Source organism: Cricetulus griseus, chromosome 5, assembly GCF_003668045.3.
Source record: "Cricetulus griseus strain 17A/GY chromosome 5, alternate assembly CriGri-PICRH-1.0, whole genome shotgun sequence".
Classification (NCBI taxonomy): domain Eukaryota; kingdom Metazoa; phylum Chordata; class Mammalia; order Rodentia; family Cricetidae; genus Cricetulus; species Cricetulus griseus.
Window position 1 is genome coordinate 174,984,175 of NC_048598.1, and position 21,459 is coordinate 175,005,633.

A 21,459-nucleotide genomic window follows, 5' to 3' on the forward strand; every position below is an offset into this window, starting at 1 on the left:
AGAGAGAGAGAGAGAGAGAGAGGAGGAGAAGGAGGAGGAGGAGGAGGAGGAGGAAAGGAGGAGAGGAGGAGGAGAGAGGAGGAGGAGGAGGAGGAGGAGGAGGAGGAGGAGGAGGAGGAGGAGGAGGAGGAGGAGGAGGAGGAGGAGGAGAGAGGAGGAGGAGGAGGAGGAGGAGGAGGAGGAGGAGGAGGAGAAGGAGGAGGAGGAGGAGGAGGAGGAGGAGGAGAGGAGGAGGAGAAGAAGAGGAGGAGGAGGAGGAGGAAGGAGGAGGAGGAGGAGGAGGAGGAGGAAGAGAGGAAGGAGGAGGAGAAGAAGAAGAAGGAGGAAGGAGAAGGAGGAAGGAGGAAGGAGGAGGAGGAGGAAGGAGAAGGAGAAGGAGAAGGAGAAGGAGAAGGAGAAGGAGAAGGAAGGAGAATCTTGTCATGGAAGCTGTAGTGTGGCCCATGGTGAAGGGACCAGCTCCCCATTTCGGCAGCCATAACAGCCGAACACGTGCTTGTCTGACCTTGTCTTAGTCACTAAGGTCAGATGCCTGCCCCTTTCGGCAGCCATAACAGCTGAACACATGCTTGTCTGACCTTGTCCTAGTCACTAGAAAGTCAGATGCCTGTCTCATGGCAAGGAACCAATCAGAAGTTAGCTGGTGGTGCTATGCTTTACGGCTCTGGGTGTGCTTTACGGACAAGCGCAAAGCAATGATGCGCAGAGCATAGCAACCACCCGGGGCAGGTCTATGGGCCATAACAACCAATTGGCCAATCAACACAGGGCAAGCCCTCCAAGCCTGGAGGGACACCAATTCTGAGCCTGTGCGTACCCCTAGACACTCCCCTTACGCTGCCCTATAAGATCTCTATGCAGCCTGTTCAAACTGTCTTTTGTAGCCATCCCCCATGGTGGGTGGGTGAAAGACCTGAGCTAACATGGGGTTAGCTCGTTAAACAACAATAAAGCCTCGTGCAGTTTGCATCAAGCTTTCGACTCCACCTGGTGATTGGGGTGATCGTGGTCCTGGGCTGAGACCCCAGAGGCCTGAGCTTTCCAGGGGTCTAACAATGGAAGCACACAGTTTACCCTGTAATTCATTCACCTTTCCGTCTACATGTTCATTGCCATGAGTCATTGGTTGTGCTCGAGGTCTCTGGCTTCTCACGGGGCTCCTCTTGGATAGCCTGTTGTTGTCCTGTGTCATGAGATACTGCTGTTTGTCCCCTTCACATGCTCCAACAGTTCACAGATGACATGTTGGGGTGGCCAACTCATAGCCCTGGTTCTGGGCCTGGGTGGTAACTGGGTTGGTCTGTACACCAGCTTTCCCTCATCATCACTACCCAGGTGAGCTCTTCCACACCTGCCTCAGCTAGTTTACCCAATGCAGCCTGAAGCAAGGAGCAGGGGTGTAGGGGTCCAAATATTGAATATGATGTTTTGGATACAGGCCTCAGCTCGATTCCAGGAGCTCAAATATCCCATTGTCTTTTAGACACCAACATGGTCTTAGGTGGCTGACCAGACCCAGGTCATCTGCTCAGCCCTTGGCGGTAACAGGAGCCCTGGGCATCAACTTGGACCCTGGCTGCTGCAAGGCCACAGATCCAGACATGTCCCTTGGCAGCAGCCCTGGTCTAGATGACACCATGGCCCTTGAACACCCTCATGGACACAGGTTGCAGTCCAGACCCCAGGCATCTGTGTGGTCTTTGGTGGCAACATGGGCCACAGACATCAATACAGATGCCAGCTGTGATAGGACCATGGACCCAGACATGGTCCTAGGCAGCAGTTTGGGCCTGGGTGTCACCATGGTCTCGGTGGCAGTTCAGTCCATTTCGATTGGCACGACCCCTGTGGTAGGATGGCCCTCAGACACCAACATGCCCCAGGTGGTGGCCAAGACCTCTGGCTATGGGCATCAACACAGTTGCTCAGTAACTTTTAAGGAGTAAAACCTCAGTGACACAGAACCCTGGGTTTGTGTCTAGTGGTGTCCCTTGGCCTCCCTAGAAGGGGCTAAACTTGGATTTATATCTTCTGGAAATGAAAGGTGTCCGTGGGAGAAAACTGTCCTTGCTTCCCCAAATAAAGACCATCAGATATGAAATCAGAAGGTTTAATATGACACAATTAAATATAGCTGTATATCACGCTGAGGATTTCCTTTAAACATAAGACTTAGTTACAATTAGGTATATGCTTCCTATAGTCAGATAAATTCATTTCTATTAATGATTACTTAGATTCCAGATGGGGGGGGCGGGAAATGACTTGGAAGAGAAATGTCAGAGATGTTAGGCAGGTTTACGACACAACCAGAGAGACAGAACAGCACTGCGGCATTGCTTCCCGCTCCGCGGCCCACTTTCCTTGCCACGTGGCAACTTGAAATGTCAAGGCTTATGGGGTGGAGGGAAGCGGCAAAGGGACACAGGCAATAGGCGTTCTCATACTCAGCCCTACCAACTGCTGCTCACAGCAGGACCCTCTGCCTCTCTGCATACCAGCGCCTTGCACTTCCTCAAGTGGCTTCTTTCTAATGTATGGGGAGGTGGTAAGCGCATTGCCCAAATGTTTCTGTAATTTGGATCATCGGGTGAGCCCACATTTCACTAAGTCATCTGGGAGGCTAGAGGAAGCAGAGCCAAAGGGGCTTCCCAGCCTTCTTCCCAGGGGTAGGAGCATCCAAGACCTTTTCTGGTGCCAGTAACACTGGGGTGCTTCCCGGATGATGCGGGGAGGGGAGCACTTGCTCCAGGGGACCCTCGGAGCTTGCTAAATGCCACCCTCATTCTGGTTTTGTAACTTCAAGGGAAGCATCCTATGGGCGCCTGTTCTTGTAATGCAGAGACCACAATCTTAATATTAAAAGTGCCTTTCAGGGCTGGGCTCTTCTATAACTCAGCAAGGGTGCAAGGGTGAGGCTATCACCCGGGTTCCCGCTTTTTGGAGCAGAAACAGTGCCCACTCTCCAGGGGGTCCGGGTAAGGTGTCTGTCCTTGGGAGACCTTTCTTTTCTGGCCTTGGAATCCACGTGGGGACATGATTAATCACTGTGCTGGAGGTGTGGGTAGAACGACATTAGGGGAAATGGGTATAACGACATGATGACACCCTTGTCCTCTGTCCCAGGGATGCAGGACACTGATCTCTTTCCCAGAAATTTCTCCCGATGGTGAGATTGTCTTACAGATAAATGTCAAATGTGTTTCTACACCTAGTGTTTCCCAGTAGGTGTCTTGCTGGCTGTCCTGGTGCACCCACCAGATCTCCAGCAACTTACAGATAGATGTAAGCCCACTCCCATGGAGGCCACGCTGGATTTCTAGTTACTGTGTCATTGATGCGACAGTGTGAAAGTGTGCTTTAGGGAAAAGGAAACTTTTGTCAAGACCATGAGCTTGAGTCTCTCCTCCCTTCTTAACTGGGTGTTTCCACACATCTGATATTAGGTTTAAACAAGAGCCCACCTGCACTGACTATGGAGTCTGAAGGACCCTGTCACTACACCGAAGACACAGAGAAGTGACATCCTGTTATGGTCCTTGTAGCAGTGGTGGTGGGGTCCCGCCAGCTCCGGCTTCAGTGCCTACTGGGGAAGGGCCTTCAAGATAGCATTCACCTCCTCAGCCACGGCTGTCAGTGCAAACTCAAACTGCTCCTGAGGAAGAGACAAGTGAGAAGGGATGGTGAGTGAGAGAAGTTCTCTCCCCACCCCAGTGTAAGCCTAGAAGAAGCTGTTTAGGAAACAGAACGGTCAGAGGGAGGGCTCTTTGGTTGCTGACCTAGGTTGTGCCCCTTGGATTTGGGGGCTGCAAAGCCTTGCTCCCATTGCTGGAAGCCACTTCCATGGCCATAGTGGGGACAGGAGTCACCAGATAAGGGTCTACATGCCCCGTCTTTTGCAATTTGTCACTACATCCAAGAGTCTCAGTGGATGGCGTGGGGGGTGGGGGAGGTAAGATGCAGATGCCAGCTGGCCATGGCTGTTCCTGCACCCACACCCAAAGCAGTGCTGAAGCAGAATGCCACTACTGCTTCTGGAATGAATAGGCTATCTCCAACCTGACTGCATCAGGGAACCTCCTGCCATCAATGGACTTCTTAAGACACTGACTTCCACACCCACTCACAAATGGAGAGGGACATGGCCCCTATCTAGCTAATGAGCATCCATGGAGGACATCCATATCCATCATGGTGAGGCCTGTTTTTTTTTTTCTGCTCAGGACAATGGCAGAGAGAGAAAGAGGGGCGGGGGTGGGGGACCAGCCTGTCTCCTTTCAAGGTCAGACGCAGGTGGTGGGTGGCCGGCCACCTTGCCCTGTCTCAGCCTCTACAAAGCTCTTACAGAGCTCAGAGCTCCGGTGGCATCGGGCACTGGCTGATGGCACTGTGGAGTCACAGACCTCATAATTTGTGCCCGCTGTTCCCTAGGTAACGGTCGCAGGTTGTGAACAGCCCTATGTATACACATTTACAGACTCATTACTGTGCCAGCATCACTGTTCATCTATCTCCAGCCCCTGCCTCACCATGATATCACACAATTTGGACCTTTTGGTAGCCTGTGGCTATGTCTGGTGCCAGTACCTGTCCTGCTACAGTGTTACCACACACATGGACCCTCAGTGGCCTATGGTAACTTTTTATTTTGAGACAGGGTTCAGCTGACCTCTAACTGACTCTATTTCAGGTCAGCCCTGATCTTTAAGATCTTCTCAACTCTTGTCTGCCAAACACTGGGCTCACTGGTATGTATCCATGACACATGGCTATTCCCACAATTGGAGCAGCCTCACCTGAACCCAGGGGTTAAGGTCCAGAAAGGAAGTACATTTGCAATAGGAGTCTATATTCAGCAAAACATAAAAAAAAAAAAAAAAAAACAGTGGAGGCTGCGGCTAGGGAATAAAACACATGATGGATGACGAGCTGCCAGAGCAGGAAGGACCAAGTGTTGCCCGGCGGTGTCAGCTGGGCACGGAAAGAATGATGAGTTAGTCTTAGCAAAGGAGTAGGTTTTTAAAGCAGCTAAAAGTCTGTCTGTAGAAAACCAGTCCTATGGTCTCTTCCAGTTCGTCCCCACACCCTGGAGAAGCTTGGGTTGAAGCAGGTGTTGTTGCAAGTCTTTGCTGAGTAGGGAGAAACACCCCTCACCAGGCCGGCCTGTGACATGGAAGGACACTTGTGTGGGCCAGCTGAGCCGCTCAGGAAGGAGAGAGTGCTCTTGCGGAGTGACCACCCCCTTGAATACAAAGTGTTTCCTGGGCTGTGGAGGTCTGCAGGCTGTGGGGCAAGGGGAAGGCTGTTCATCTGCACCTGTGATTACATGTGAATTCTTCTGCTTGGGTGGTTGCTATGACAACCGTCGTCTCTCATTCTAATGAAAGCTTCAGTGTAGTGTGATGCCAGTACCTACAGCCCTGAGGTCTTCATGCCCTTTGGGGGTTGCTTCCCCAGAGGGTGCCTAAAGGGGACCTAGGACCCTATGTCTTTCTGTGTCACTGCAGCCCTCTTCACAATGATAGACTAGCCCGGAGCTCTGAGGACACAGCCAGGAGAGGTGGGGATGGCCATTGTGTGTATGAACCGGTGGAGCGGGGACAGAGTTGGACAGATGGACAGAATCATAGCAAGAAAGACAGAATGATAAGGAGAGACAGATGGAGGAAAATGAACAGAGGTTTTGAGAAAGGGGAGGGAGAGAAAGGGGTAATGAGAGAGAGAGAGAACAAAGGGTAGGCAGACAGACAGACACGGGGAGAGGGAGACAGGGAACAGACAACCTTCTATAGCATAGGACGCTCGAGAGAGTGGGTTGGGTCGTTTCTGGCTATGACCCAGATACACCTGACTGAATCGTCATCTCTTGGTCCAAGCTTAGCCTGTCTGGGAAGGCAGAACACACCTGAGGCCAGTGCCCTTGTATAGAGACTTAGGATCTACACCTGGTATCTCTGATGAGCAGGCGGACAGGGTGTCGGGAGGGTGGGCTTGTGGAGGAGAAGTCAAAGTGGAATCATGTTGGCAGTCAGGGCTGAGATGATAAGGGTGTATGGGCACTGATCACCATGTCCTCACACACACACACACACACAAATCATACGGTGAGTGAGAACTGAGCACCCTGTCCTCACACACACGCACATATAGTCATACGGTGAGTGAGCATTGAGCACCCTGTCCTCACACACACACACACACACACACACACACACACACACACATATTCACACGGTGAGTGAGCACTGAGCACCCTGTCCTCACACACACACACACACACACACATATAGTCATACGGTGAGTGAGCATTGAGCACCCTGTCCTCACACACACGCACATATAGTCATACGGTGAGTGAGCATTGAGCACCCTGTCCTCACACACACGCACATATAGTCATACGGTGAGTGAGCATTGAGCACCCTGTCCTCACACACACGCACATATAGTCATACGGTGAGTGAGCATTGAGCACCCTGTCCTCACACACACGCACATATAGTCATACGGTGAGTGAGCATTGAGCACCCTGTCCTCACACACACACACACACACTTCACATGGTGAGTGAGCATTGAGCACCCTGTCCATCACACACACACACACACACACACACATTTCATTGAGCACCCCGACTCACACCTCACCAGACTCATTCACCCTCACACCCACTCATGCAAACCCACACTAATTCATACCCATATTCACACACATACACACACACACACACACACACACACACACACACATGCATCTACACATCTACACATGCTTTGCAAGCCTCCCTTGTCACACACATGCACAGTGGAGAATTCACTGTGGACTCCTTACTTGCACCCTTTCACGCACACCCTCAGGCGTGCCCATCTTGGTGAGCACAGAGTGCCAACTTCTGGGCTGTAGGACAGGCTAGTCACTTGTTTTGTTTTGTTCTGTTTTGTTTTTCTAGAACTGATAAAAGAGTAAATATCACAGGCTATGGGCATGGTGGCTCCTGCCTGCAACCCTGGCACTCAGGGGACTGAGGCAGGAGGGATCATGAACTCAAGGACAGCCTGGGCTACGTCAGGAAATCATGAGACCACTTATTAAATGAAATGAGCCAGTCTCACAAGAAGTACTACATGCTTTTGTTCATATCTGGAGGGAAAACAAAACAAAACAGGCCATAAAAATAAAAAGGAGATGATTAGGGCTGTGGAAAGATAGAGGAGGAGAGTGGGATGGACATGAGGGAAGTACTTCAGGGTACAGAATCACCCCAAGGAAACCTTTCCTTCACAGACACAGACCCTACACTAATAACAAAAAAAAAAAAAAAAAATTCAACCAAGCTCACAGGAAGGAAAGGGTTAAAGCCTTTAGTTGCTATGGCAACTCACACTGGCCCTGGGGAGGGGAGGCTGTGTCCATAACAGACACAGCTGAGATAAGGACTACCCTGAGCCCCACCTGGATTCCCTGTGTGTACTGCTCTCTGTCACCTTGCCTCCTTTCTTCAAGGTCGACTCCTTTTGTACTGGGAAGAATCAGGTGTGGTTGCCCTAGGTGCGAATTCACTGTCATGTGTGTGTGTGTTGGGGGGCACCTTATTGGTGCTCCTGTCTTAATTCTGGCTACATCCTCCGAGGTGGCTAAGCCTTTGTGTGTCCTGGTGTCTCATCTCTGTCCATGCTGCTTGGGCAGGCGTCTGTCCGTCCGTTAGCTGTTTTCTGTGTGTGTCTGCATGACCTACATTCCAGGGAGAAAAGCTCTTACCCTTCAACCAGCTCTAACAAAGAGAACGTGTCTTCAGGAGTCTCTGGCCCATCCAGCCTGGTGGTCAGTGTCAATCAACGGCCCTTACCTTTCCTGGGGTCCAAATGGTGGGCCTGATCAAGTGCTTTCATGGGAATTGAATTACCGTGACCTGCTTTCGGCTTTGCTCGAGGAGTGTTAGACAGTATGGCACTGTTTGGCCCTGGTGAGTTTTCTGTTTGGGGGAAACTAAAGTCCAGAGAGAAGCTGTGTCATGAAGTGAACCTGAGGCAGGGGAAGCACTGTAAATGTGGAAGGGTGGTCAGTTTGTGTTGCCACGGACACGGGAGCAGGCTCCCATCTCTGGACATCCAGCCTGAGGGAAGGGACTAATCCTGTCACCATCCATCAGGGAGCAGGCCACGTGGGTAGACTTGGTCCCTGAGCTTTGTGCCACCCTGTGAGCTGGCTGTGGGGCTGGCACATGTGGGCTTTAGAGTCATACGCTGCAAACACTGGGTGGAACTGAACTCACACTACAGAGGAATAATCAGTATAATTATTAATACTATAATAATCGGTATAGTAATCACCATTGCCCCAAGCACTGAAGCTTGGGCTGATGCAGGGGCCTGACTTGGACTTGCTGCAGGCTTTGGCAGCAAGATACTGATATCTGAGAGGCGAATGGCTTTCTTCCTGTGATTTGTCGGGCATTTCCCCCTACTCTTGGCAGGTGCTTTCTCTTGGATGAGTGCAGATCCCTCATAAAACTGGCTGATGTTCTGGGGACTCTGAGCTGTCTGGTGGGGCAAAGGGATCTGTAAGGTTCCAGTGGCATGGATGGAAGAGACTGGCTGGTACTTCCGGTGGACTCCCCAAAGGAGAATGTGGCCCCGGAGAGAGGATTCACTTTGTATTCCTGGGTCGGAGTCCCTGAGTTTACTGTTACCAGCCTCTGCTCTGTTCTGAGCTGCCTTGCTGCAGAGTGGTACCCAGTATGACCTCTCACAGCTGGGCAGCCCCCCTTTCCCAGGGCAAAAAGCCTGTGGGTCACTTGTCACTAATAGCCACCGTCCTGTGACACACGTGTCCTGGTAGCCTCATCTCTAGACAGTGACAGATATACACATGGCCCCAGGACAGTGAGGTCTCTCCCACAGGACTCTGAGCAATTATGGGCGGAAGCGCTTGATCAGCAATGGGGAGACCAGCAGACATATTTTTAATAGTGGTAGGCAACCTGAGAAGCGTGCTCTGGGAAGATGTTCCTGACTGACATGTCACCAAGGGATGTCTGAGGAACTTGGCCGACAGATAGTTTATGGATCACTAGCCTATCATAGACCAAAAGAGATGAGGGAAGGGGATGTCCCATGCCTGCCCATTCTGGAACAACCATTCCTACAAGAGGTTATGGATAGGCACAGGTGTGTGTGTGTGGTCTGCTCAGTCTGGTGGTCTAATGGTAACCCCTGGTTTAATTGTGGTTACACAGGGTATAAATATTGGTGGGAGATGAGTGGGTTGAGGGGGAGTTGGAGGTTATCTGCATTATTTCTGTAATTGCTTTAAAAAGATTCAATTGATTATGTGTATGTATGTATGTATGCATGTATGTATGCATGTATGTATGTATATATGTATGTGTGAATATATATGCACACATACGTGCAAAAATCCAGGAGAGTTGATTCTCTTGAGCTGGAGTTACAGCCTCTATTGAGATGCCTGACATGGGTTTTGGGAACCAATCAAACCTAGGTCCTCTGTAAGAGCAGGAAGTGCTCTTAACCACTGAGCTGTTTCTCCAGCCCCACTGTTTTTACAAGTTCAAACTTTTAGATTAAAAACCCAGGAAAAGATAAAATGTAGTTTACAAAGTTCATTCACAATAATATTCCCATCTCACAAGGGAAAATAAAGCCAGGCAGCAGAGATCCTGCCAGAGTCCACATCCAGGGAGAAAGGATCTGGCAGTTGAGGCTTCCACTGGGAAGCTTCAGGTCCCTTAAGGGACCTTACTCTCCTGCTTACAACACTTGTGTGACCTCATAAGAGAGTCTGGTTGATTTTGCATCGGTGCTCCTGTTAACATTGGCAAGGAGACCCAGCTGGACAACTCAGGGAGGGATTTTAAGAGACAAATATCCCAGTCAAAACGTACTCAGCCCAGTGTGGTCAGGCTCTGCACCTCTCTTGCAGGGACTGTGGTATCCAGCTTATCAGCATCTGAGCAGAAAGTGGGGGCTTAGTAGTTACCTTGTGTTGCAGAGGGATCACGTAGACTTGCGTCAGGAGCTAGGGACCCCCAGGTTGCAGCACCAGGGAGTGGGGATTGGCCCAGGGTATGCTAGCCAGCCTGACCTCACAGGGGTGCTCATAAGCAGAAATAATTTTTCCTCCAGTGCTAAGGATAGAGCACCCCCCCCACCAAAAAACAACAACAACAACAACAAAAAACACCTGGTAAGCAAGCGCCTGGCCCTGGAGCCTTGCTCCCCTAGCCCAAGTAAGAGTTCTAATTATCTATTCATTTTTACTTTATGTACATTGGTATTTGGCTTGCAGGTGAAGGTGTTGGATCCCCTGGAGTTACAGTTGTGAGTTGCCATGTGGGTGTTGGGAATTGAACCTGGGTCCTCTGGAAGAGCAGCCAATGCTTTTTTTAACATCTTAGCCAGCTCTCCAGCCCCAATGCCCCACAAGTAAGAGGATGAATGTATGTATGTATGTATGTATGTATGTATGTATGTATGTTTATATGTATATATACAGTCCTGGTGATCACTGTCAAGCATGCATGAAGCCCTGAGTGCTATCCTTAGTCCATACACCTTCTGACATTTCATGTGATGGTCTCTCCCCACTCCCCCTCCCCCCGGCCCTGCTAAACCTGGTAGAGAGTAAGAGATTGTGTTTCGACCGGTAGGGTCTAACTGAATCTTAGATGTTGAAAGCATCGGAGTGGCTCCCAGAATAGCGACAAACCTCTTGGGAACATCTCCTGTGCCTTTGCCTACTGGGGACTGGCTGGGATGATGCCCACCCGGGACCAGAGCTATTGTGTGTGGCTTATGTAAGTTCGGCTTCATCCCCTTCTCTGCTCTCAGGAAAAAATCACGCACAGAGGCACCTTTAATACATTTAAAGTCCTGGAGGATTGATTGACAGTACCTTTGTCTGGACCATGCCTGGTCTCTGGTCCCTCAAGTGCTCCAGGGTCGCGGCGATATCAATCTCTTTAGCACCTGCAACAAATCACAAATTGGGCTGAGCTCAGTGCACAAGATAATCCACACTGCATCTGCCAATCTCCCGCTATCGGGCTCCCTTTGGGCGAAGAGGCCAATTGAAAATTATTACACTCATCCTTCAGCAGCTTGGCAGGCAGCTGCAATTCCAGTGTTCATATAGAAAAAATAAGGCCAGGGCGGCGGCTTTCATTAGCATTAATTCAAGAATGCTGGGGTTGAAAAAATTGTTATAAGATGCCTGCATAGATACTCACCACCGGCAGCCAGAGCTTTATTGGTGTGTGTGTGTTGTGTGTGTGTGTGTGAGAGAGAGAGAGAGAGAGAGAGAGAGAGAGAGAGAGAGAGAGAGAGAGAGAGAGCTTAAAGGACACACTAAATCATAGGTAAAAGCACACACACTTCAATCTTGATTGCCTAGGATTACCTTCTCTTTAAAATATGAAAGGTTAGACTGATCTTTTATGGCTCAGCACTGGCTTTCAAACGTGCAGTCCCTTGCCTCCTAGGACTGAGAGCCCTGGATCTGAAGAAAAGAAAAGCAAAATGCACCCATGCATGCCGTATTCACGGTAGGTGGTTCCAGGGAGAACTGCATCCTCCTTAAGGCAGCACCATCTAGGTGACGAAGACGGCTGTCCTTCAACAGGCTTTGAGGTGTGAATCTCACACCTTATTGGTTTAATGAGGGCTCTTTTCTTTCTGTTTCAATGTCTTTTATTACCGAGCTTCTTCTCTTTTTAAAAACAGGTATTCTTTTATGTGTATCAGTGCTTTGCCTGCCTGTATGTATGTGTGTGCACCTTGTGTGTGCCTGGTGTTCATGGATGCTGGAAGAGCACTGGGTCTCTTGGAACTAGGTTATGTAGATGGTTGAGTCCATGTGGGTGTTAGGAATGCATTTTTCCACCCTCCTAGCAGCCAGCTTCTTATACTATGGGCCCCATATTGGTTCTGGTAACTCAATGTGACTTGAGAGAAATTTGGCGATGATGAGAGGTTTCAGAATGTGTAATCCAAAGTTAAATGCATGAAGCATTGCAGTCATTTCTGACAGTGCTTGCCTCTGCTGTGCTGTGTGTTCACTTGATTCTAAACATACAACATGTGTATGCGAGGCACATGCCATTCCACACAATGGAGACTGCCGCCCGAAACACCTGGGCTTATGCTGGAGACAGCTTTGTGTCATGAACTATGGTGTTTTCACTCTAAATAAGATGTTTTCTGCTCTTACTTAATAGTGGGTTAATTAAGGAAAACAAAGATTTTGAAAATATTTCCCTACTGTCATTTCTCAGCACGGAGACCTCAAATAAGTTATGTGTTTGGATTGAATTATGATAGAATGTTTAAATTTTTTTTTTTAAAAAAATGCTGTTTGAGTTGCTGACTTGACTTTCAAATAAAATTGTTAAAGGAACTTTGGCTTGGAATTAGGATAGCATTCCCAACAATTCCTGATGCGATTCTAAACGTACTTCTGTTCCTTTCTACAATGTATTTATGAGAAGCCATGTTCTTGGCCTCAGCAATTATAAAATCAAAGTATTGACCAATTCTGGAAACACTGAAGAAGCTCCATGCCCTGCGGTATCAAACATTCAGCCAAGAGTTATTTAATTATGTAAAAACAAACACTAGCATGCAAATTTGCCTTAGTCTTTTAACAAAGGATAAATTACACATTTGCCCAAGAACTGTTTCGAAGTACATTTCTTTATGATTTATTTCCAGAAAATGTTTGATTTGTATACCTTTCTCATATGTCTATATGCCTGGGGTTATGTAAAAATTCCTGGGGCATAAAGGGATCATGGACAGAGAGCTTTAAGATGCCTGCTGTGGGAGACAGCAGCTGAGCCAGGCAGCAGCCCCCCTGAGAGCTTATTGTATGTGTGTGTTTGTGGAAAGAATTGTCCACTGGGATGAGTAACCAGAATGCCTTGGGTGTCAGAGCAGGTACAGCCTTATTATAGGTCAGGAACCACCAGCAGAACCCACGAAGATCTAGCTCACAGGCAATCACATTGTTAGCAGAACATGGCAGAGTGGATGAGACAGGGGAGACTCATCAGACCCAGCAGCCTGCCCACCCAGAATGTTTGGCACCATGATGGAACCTGGACCCTGCTGAGTACCGGCTGTGGAGGTCTTTGGAGAGTCGCAACTGGGGAAACGTGTAGCGTTTCCCGCCACAAGTCATCAGTTTGCCTGTGTGCCTCAGCCACCAAGTTAGAAGCGAGACTTTGAAACATTTAGGGCCATCTATTCCACCCTGTGGAATTTGTGGGTCCGAGATGCCAGTGGCCTTCCTGCAGGCTATGGCCCACAGGCAAATCGATCACCAACTCTAGTGAACACAGTCTCATCAGAATGGTCATGACTACCAAAGATATGTCTTTTGAGGTACCTTTCTGAAATAAAGGAAGACCATGCAACCACAGACATTGTTTTGTGTCATGTCATGAAGATGGCACATGGGCTCCAATTCAAGGTCACTGACCTTGTCTCCTTGTCCTCCTGCTTGTCTGTGATGGCGGGGGTGAGTGAGTATGAGGCTAGCCCTCCTGTATAACGCACAGGGCACAGCAGAGATGCTGGCTGCCATCTCACAATGAAATGTGCACAGAGAACAGAGTCTGGTGAACGGTACTCTCCCTGGCTCCGGGAGAAGGCCCAGGAGCCTTGAAGCTGGAAGACTAAGGCTCTACGCAAAACATCTGCTTCTTGAGCCTTTCTTGGTGTGATGAAGGGTGCCTGGGACATGAGCTTAAAAATGGCCTCCCTGAAACTGTACTTTTAAAGGAACAGAAGGAAGCAACCCCTCCTAGCAGCCCTAGTCCTGATGCGCTGATAGGTGAGGATAGAGACCTGCACCTGATCCTTTAGGAATACCTCCTTCTAGAAGTCTGGCTAGGATATAGGGACTTCCCAGAGCCAGGCAAAGTGTCATCTGGGTGAAGGGGTGGCATAGCCTCCCTGGACAGTAATTCATGGGGACTGTCACTGCTGACGGCACTTTGTCCTTGGTGAAATCTAATTGTGTTATCCTAAGGTGTCATCTTGGACTACGGGTTCTGAATACAGGGTATGGGAAGATGCATAAGCCAGCCCCTAGACAAAGCACTTAAAACAGCCAACAGTGCCCTAGATGTCTCAGAATTCTACTCGGCTTGAAGCTGAAACTGAAGAGTGCAGGAGATCAAATCAATGCTTGGGAGAGTTCAGGGCACTAAAATTAGTAAGCAACAGATTTATCAAGTGAGATCAACGGTCCGACGTGGATGGCCGATGTCTTCTTGAATGCCAGAATTAAGGGTAATTAGTAATTTGAAGTGTGTCAACACACTTAAGCAGGGCTCTGTGCAGAATCTTTGTTGAGGGATAGGCAGGTGCCAGGAAGGGGTTCCGAGCAGGCCACATCTCCTGTCCGTGGCCTCTTGAACACCAGTGGGATTTGACTGTCATGGGCATGTCTATACCCACACACAGCTGCTGGTGGGAAGGTGGGTGGTGCCGAGGTGCAGCCTGGACCCTCATGCACAACGTGTGGGCCTCGCTGAATATAAAGGGATTTGCTTAAATCCCTACAGCTGGAAGCTCTCACTCTGTAACATTGTAACAGAATGTTCTCCTACAAAGCAGAAACGACAAGAACAGAACCCTCTTGGTGACACAGGGGAGGGGCTGCCATGTTATGTCGCTGAAGAGGAACAGACCTCTGTTCTTGGTGCTCAAGTTCAAAGGCATTGAACATTTGGGGGGATCCCAAGACATGACAACCAAGTCCAAATGGAAGGAGACACCAGCTGCACAATGGGCAGGGACACAGCAGGGTCCGCAGAGTGGACCTATGAGCTTTAGCCTCCAATGGGGAACATCACAGGCCTAGGAAGGCATAGGCATTATTTATTATTATTATTATTTATTATTATTATTATTATTTATTATTATTATTAATTTTATTGTGTAAAAGATGTGGCAGCTGGGTGACACCAGATACGGACTGAAATCACTTTCTTGGAACTGATGGAGTAGTTTTATTTACACTGCTCATTTCAGGGATTTCTAGCAGAAGCGGAGGCCGGCTGGACTCTGGGCAGGCCTTTGTCGTTAGTCACATGTGAAGGTGGGGTTTTCTTCATCATTCCTGCTGGCAGTAGACCAGAAAGCATAACTAGCACAAGCCATACATGATGGGTTGGTCCCTTAATGTCCACTGGGGTGTCACTGAGGCTTTACTCCAGGAATAATAACCACTCTTACTTTACTTCCTAATTCACAGAGGAGCCATTGGTTGAGAAGTTTCCGTTTGAGCTAAAGTACATTTCTAAGACAGCATGGGTTTTTTTTTTTTATTTTTTGGCTTTAGATAAAAATATCACCCACTAGACAGTAAACATTAAAAGCACATTAGTATTAAAGTATTAAAACTATTTTTTACAATGGAAGAATCAATTTGAAGTTAAAGCAAACTGAGCAGAAATGCCCCTGGTGTGTCTTTATAGGATTTGCTTTGATCCTCTTTGAGTTTGGTTATTGGAGGCTAGAGCCATGTAGCTCAGCTAATGACATTTGCTCGCCTCTTGCCACATGACCACAGTGAGGTGGGCTCCTGCAGTCACTCCTCAGATGCCCTAGCAGCAAGCTTCACTTGGTAAACTCAATAAGCATGGACAGATTCACCTGCGGATGCTTTTACACACAAGGCTCTGCTCGGTGCTAAGGTGCAGTACGTTCTTGAAACTAAAAAGACAGCATGTGTCCAGGACAGAAAGCCCTTCTTTTTGGCAGGAATAAAATATTTCCACTGGGGGCTGGAGAGATGATGGCTCACTGGTTCAGAGCTCTAGCTGCTCTTCCAGAGGACCTCGGTTCGAGTCCCAGAACAGATATGACCTCTAACTTACTACCTGTAACTCCAGATCCTAGGGGATCTGGATCCCAGCAGGCACTGCACACATGTAGTACACAGGCATAGATGCAGGCAAAAACACACATAAAGTAAAAATAAGACAAATCTTTAAAATTTTTGATACTATTCTTAGAAGGAACAGAGACAACGGACTTTACAAATAAATTCATCAACCTTTTGATATTATAATATAGCTTCAAGAATTCAGGCATTATGCTGGCCTGCCCCTGTCACCTGGCATAATGCACTCAGTCAGTACCCTGGTCAGCCCAGGTGCAAAAAAAGAAAGACCTCCGCCCACTTATGCTCTCTTTCTGTGCTCTCTGCTCTCTCTCCTGCTGTTTCCCTGGGACTTTTCCTGTCTCCCTCTTCTCTTCTAACCTCTCTCTGTCTCTCTGTGTTTCTTTACCTCTTTTCTTTTTTCCTTCCCCACTTCCCCTTTGTAATAAAACTTTTCACTAAGCTCTGTCTGCCTTTCCTGTTTGTCACCTGCCTCGGTCACCCTGGCCTGCCACGGAATCCGCCAAGGTCCCCGGCAAGTTTTATCATAACAATAGCTACAATAATTCTCCTTTCCCTTCCTCCCTCCCATCCTTCCCATTCACCCCTCCTTGCTCTCTTTCAAATTCATGGCTTCTTTATTTTTTCTAAATCACATGCATACATGTACATGTAAATACATATATATTCCTAAATATAACCTGCCCAGTCTGTATAATGTTAAATACGTTTTAAAGGATTGCAGGGATCACGGTGACACTAAAGGGCACAAAGAAGGAAAACATCTACGTTCCTGGAGGTGAGCAGAGCTGCTCGTAGGATCCATCTAGATGTGTTCTTTTGGCGTTAAGCTCTCAGTTGGGAGAGCTGAATCAGCCCTCAGTATCAGAGGAGCTAGTGGGTGCCAGACATAACCAGGACCCCTTCACATCCAGCAGCGCAGGGCTGGGCTCAAATGATGAGGTCTGGGCATACTGTGTGATGGGGGACGTCCTTCTGTGTCTATGTTTCTCTCATTGGTTGATGAACAAAACGCTGATTGGCCAGTAGAGGCAGGAAGATCGGGGGGACTAGGAGATGAGGAGAATGGTGGGGAAAGAGGAGAGAGGCCTTGAAGGGACACCATGTAAAGACCAGGAAGACAGGATGCACCAGGTGTTCCCTGGTAAGATAAGGCCATGTAGAAATACCTAGATTAGTAGTTGTGGGTTAGTAATTAAGACAGAGCTAGCCAGTAAGAAGTCCTAGCCAGCTCACAACCATCTATAATGAGATCTGGTACCCTCCTCTGGCCTGCAGGCCACAAGGAGACAGAACACTGTGTACATAATAAATAAATCTTTTAAAAAATTAAAAAAAGAATTCCTAGCCATTGGCCAATTAATATATTTTGTAATTAATATAGCCTCCGTGTTTTTGTTTGGGGCAAAGAGGCTGTGGGACCAGGTTGGAAAGAAACTCCAGCAGTAACTGTGGATGTGTTTTGAGTGCCTGCTTTTCCTGCAGCTGGGCTGCCATGCTGCCTATTGACACCAAGTACACACTACATGCATGTATGTGCGCCACTTGCATGGCTACTCATGTCTGCATAGAACATATCCACCCTTACATGCATGCATGTCTGTGTGCAGTCACCTCATGACCCCATGTTGTATATATAACCCCCACACGCACACATGCATGCACTCTGGTGTTATGTCAGCATTGCACTTTGCATCTCATATGTGTCCCTGCATGCATGTGTGCCCATGTGCATGGCCATTCCACTCCCCACACTGCACTTTCCTCTCTCCTGGCCTCTGTGCTGGGCGGTTTTCACTTTACACATTTCATGACTGATCATAACTGAAGGCTTATTACAAAAAAAAAATACAAGCCAAGAGAAATTTTCTTTCTGAACTAGATAACTTACAGTCTCCAGTTTGCAAGATTTCTGAAGCTCTAAGTTGACAAATTTGCTCAGTTTTCATTTGAAAACCAAAACTATCATGACACAATAAACAGACATCTGTTCTTCCCTTTTGAACAAACTTTAAATCATTGGTCTGGAGAAACTGGGATGTTTCTAGATTTTTTTAAATAAACTATAATAAAATTCTAGAGCTCCGAGAGCAACGGTTGAAGTTCCCACCCTGTACTATTACAGAATAGGGGGCTATGTAAAACACCTAGCAGTGTCCCGCCTGCTTCTGGAGCCCCTGACTATATGTACTGCACAGATCCCGACTGCTTTGGATTCCCACATGTGACTCTGTGATGTGGAGGGAATTCAAAGTGACGAAGGTGACCCAGTGACAGAGCCACTCTGTGGTGCAGTATTCAACATGGACCTGGTAGTCTCAGCACCTCCCAGGAGACCAGCATTTACCTTGTCTATCGTAAAGGCTATGAGGGGACAGCCATGCACCAAAACTCCCCTTTGCCATCTGGTCTGGAACATGTCTGGCTCCTAGCTTCCAAGGTACGGGTTCCAGGCAGTAGTGGTGTCACCCCAGTGGCTGGTCACCACCTCTGGCACACTGGGAGCTCGGAGGGAATATTGAGAGAACACACAGTGCCTGACCCACACATTACAAGGCTGGCTGATGGCTGCCACAGAGAAGAGGTGGGGCTCCTGCCACCTTGCCCTCCACTTCCCGCTTTTTTCGGTCTGAAATCTTTTGAGCCATAAGGCAAGCCATCTCCACTTTGAAGACCGGCTGTGACCCTCTGTGCCTTTCTCTTCCTGCTGGTACTTCCTGTTTCCCTGCACTCTGCCCCATCTGTCTGTCAAAACCAGATTCATCTACATATGAGCTGGCCATGGGCACAGCCTTCCCTTTGTGCCAACCCTCTGGTGCTGTACCAGCAGATGCCAGCTACTCCTGTAGACTCCATGGCAAGTCTGACCTGCCTCTACCCCAGCTCTCATCCTTCTAGGCCTCTTGTCCCCACAGCCAGCAGTCCCAGCTCTGTGAATACCCGCATAGGCTTCAAGAGTGAAACAAATTTGTTACCAGTCACCATTGCCCTGGGGCCTTCTTCCTCCAGTTGGCTTATTAGAGTCCAGGGCAGTCACCACGGACCCACACATCAAAGGCCATACTTCTACAGCTCTTCCCTGCTGGGCTCTGGCCTCTTTTCAGCAGACCTTGGCTCGTTGGGGGCCTTTGGGAAAGCCATGGAAGTTGTCAAGATCCACTCTGTCAGCTTACAGTGAAGTAATAAGATCCCCTCCAATCCTGGGAGAAATGGCTTGTGGGTCTTCCCTGAGCTCTGTGACACTCTCCGTCGCCTGACAACTGCAAACACTGACACAGCAAAACCTGACAACTGCGAACTGTAGCCAGCCACCGACACGGCAAACACAATGTGGGGATGCTGTGTTGGTCATATGTGCTCGGTGTCAGGCTGGCATGGTGACACTGTGAATGTGTTCCCTCTGGACCCTCTGGCATGGTATTTCCATGTCTGAAGCTTGTGTGTCACTGTGATGATAACCAGGCGATGATGAGTGACAATGAGCTCCATGAAGTGATGGGGAGGGAGGTCACACCCATGCCACACAGGACATGAAAAGGTCCTGTGTGGAGCTGGAGAGGTGGCTCAGTGGTTAGGAGCACTTGGTGCTCTCTCAAAGCACCTGGCTTTGATTCCCAGCACCTACGTGGTGGCCCACGGCCACCTGTAACTCCCATTCCAGGGGTCTGGTGCCCTCTTCTGGCCTCTATGCGTAACAGACATGCCCAGGGTTCGCTTAGACACATTCAGGTAAAATACTCATACGCACAAAACAAAAAATGAGTCTTAAAGAGACAAAGTCCTGTGTCTGTGGCACTGAAGGAGCCAGGGAGGTCCCAGAGTTGGAGGCAGTGATGATGTCTGGAAAGGCCTCCCAGGCAAAGCAGGCGTGTAAGGTCTCCTGTCTGACACTACACTGATACTCCAAGGAGGCAGATCTGGAGGGATGGAATGGTGTGGGCAGGCTAGCCCAGTGGCTACTACAGGGGCAGGGGCTGGACCTGGTGAGAGTAGATGCTGTTTCTTTTTCCATCCCATGGGCCCTGGGAATCAGACTCAGCCTAGTGATAAGAGGCTTTACCTACTGAGCCATCTTGCCAGCTATGTTTGTAAGCTCCCGTGGGGGTATATGTGCTTACTTATTGAACGGTGCAGCTCTGGAAGGGTGGGAGCCATACATTATTACTTGGCTAATAACGTTCTCTCCCTGCCTCCAGGAGACAGTGTTGTGTTGTTTAAGCTTGTGCTGCCTACTAGGGCTTCCTTTGAGTTGTGATCACTCTTGGCTCCCGAGGCAGGCCTCCATCCCAGGCCTGGTATTGAAAATTAACCACTCTTATAGGAAAATGAGGACTCTCTGTGACCTTGGATCTGATGCTAAACACACAGCAACAAAAGGAAAGATTTTTTTGGGGGGGAAGGGAGGGAACATTTAAAAGATAACTCGGCAACATCAAATACTTCTGTGCAGCAAAAACTAAGTAGGAGACAATAAAGTGCGAGTCACACATCCGATATGGATTAATATTCAGAATATAGAAAAAGAGCCCCTACGGGAAAACAAGCAGCTCCAAGTCACTGACAGGCAAAGGACTGAACCACCGTGTCCTGCAACATGGTACATGAGTGGCGAGTAAGCCTGTGAGATGCTAACAGGGAAGCACAAGTCAAAACCATAATGTGATGGCTTCACACACCAGGAGGGCTAACACCCCAAATAGAAAAATAACAGACAGAATGGCGGTCATTAAGAAAATAAGTAACTACAAATACTGGCAAGCAGCTGGGCTCAGGGGGAACCCATATGCACTGCAAATGAGAATGCAAACCACTCAGTCCCTGGTGACCGGCAGGGTCAGCATAGCGGTTTCCCCAAACCTTCTGTATGATAAGCTTTAACACCTCTCAGTGCAGCCGAGGGGTACACCAAGTCCTCCAGGTTAACACTTCACAGATTCACGCCCACATCGGTGGTGTTTACTGCAGCGGGATTCAGACTAGCTCAGCTAAGGGGCCAACCAAGTGTCCATCAAGAGAGGAATGGACAAAGACAACGGCACCTTTTGAGACTTAATGGAGAGTGGAGTTTCGTTGTTTGAGGGGAAATAATAATGGATGTAGCTGGGGATGGTCCTAAGTGAATGAAGCCAGGCTCAGAAAGATGCCTGCGTGTTCTCCCATCATGACTCCTTGGGTTTTATACATATAGGAAATCACATATGTAATGGGGATGGGGGCGGGGACAGGAAAGAGGGTGGGAGGTGAGGGAGAATTTGCTCAGCATAATATATATGTATAATATATATATATATATATATATATATATATATATATATATCTTTAAAGTAAATACATTAAACAAAAACAGAACCCAGCAAAGCAATGGTGCACAACACATGTGGGCAAAACAGAACCCGTGCACCGCCGTGGGAATGCAGGAAAGCACTGCCACGGTGGCGCAGTGTAGATCCAGCACCTCACCCAGCCATCCTGTCCCTAGATGTATACTCCAAACAGTTCCAAACAAGGGTTCCAGCAGATCTTGCACAT

At 48.5% G+C, this 21,459-nt stretch overlaps 1 protein-coding gene across 1 annotated transcript in view; it reads right to left on the reverse strand.

The window, feature by feature from the left end:
* Positions 1 to 3,583: 3,583 nt before the first annotated feature.
* Positions 3,584 to 21,459, reverse strand: part of Ptprn2 (protein tyrosine phosphatase receptor type N2) — a 680,302-nt gene continuing 662,426 nt past the window's right edge. Inside the window, exons 21-22 of the mRNA XM_027417041.2 lie at positions 10,915 to 10,988; positions 3,584 to 3,655 (exon numbers count right to left, since the gene is read on the reverse strand). Coding sequence (XP_027272842.1) covers positions 3,584 to 3,655; positions 10,915 to 10,988 — 146 coding nt within the window. The remainder of the gene's footprint in view (positions 3,656 to 10,914; positions 10,989 to 21,459) is intronic.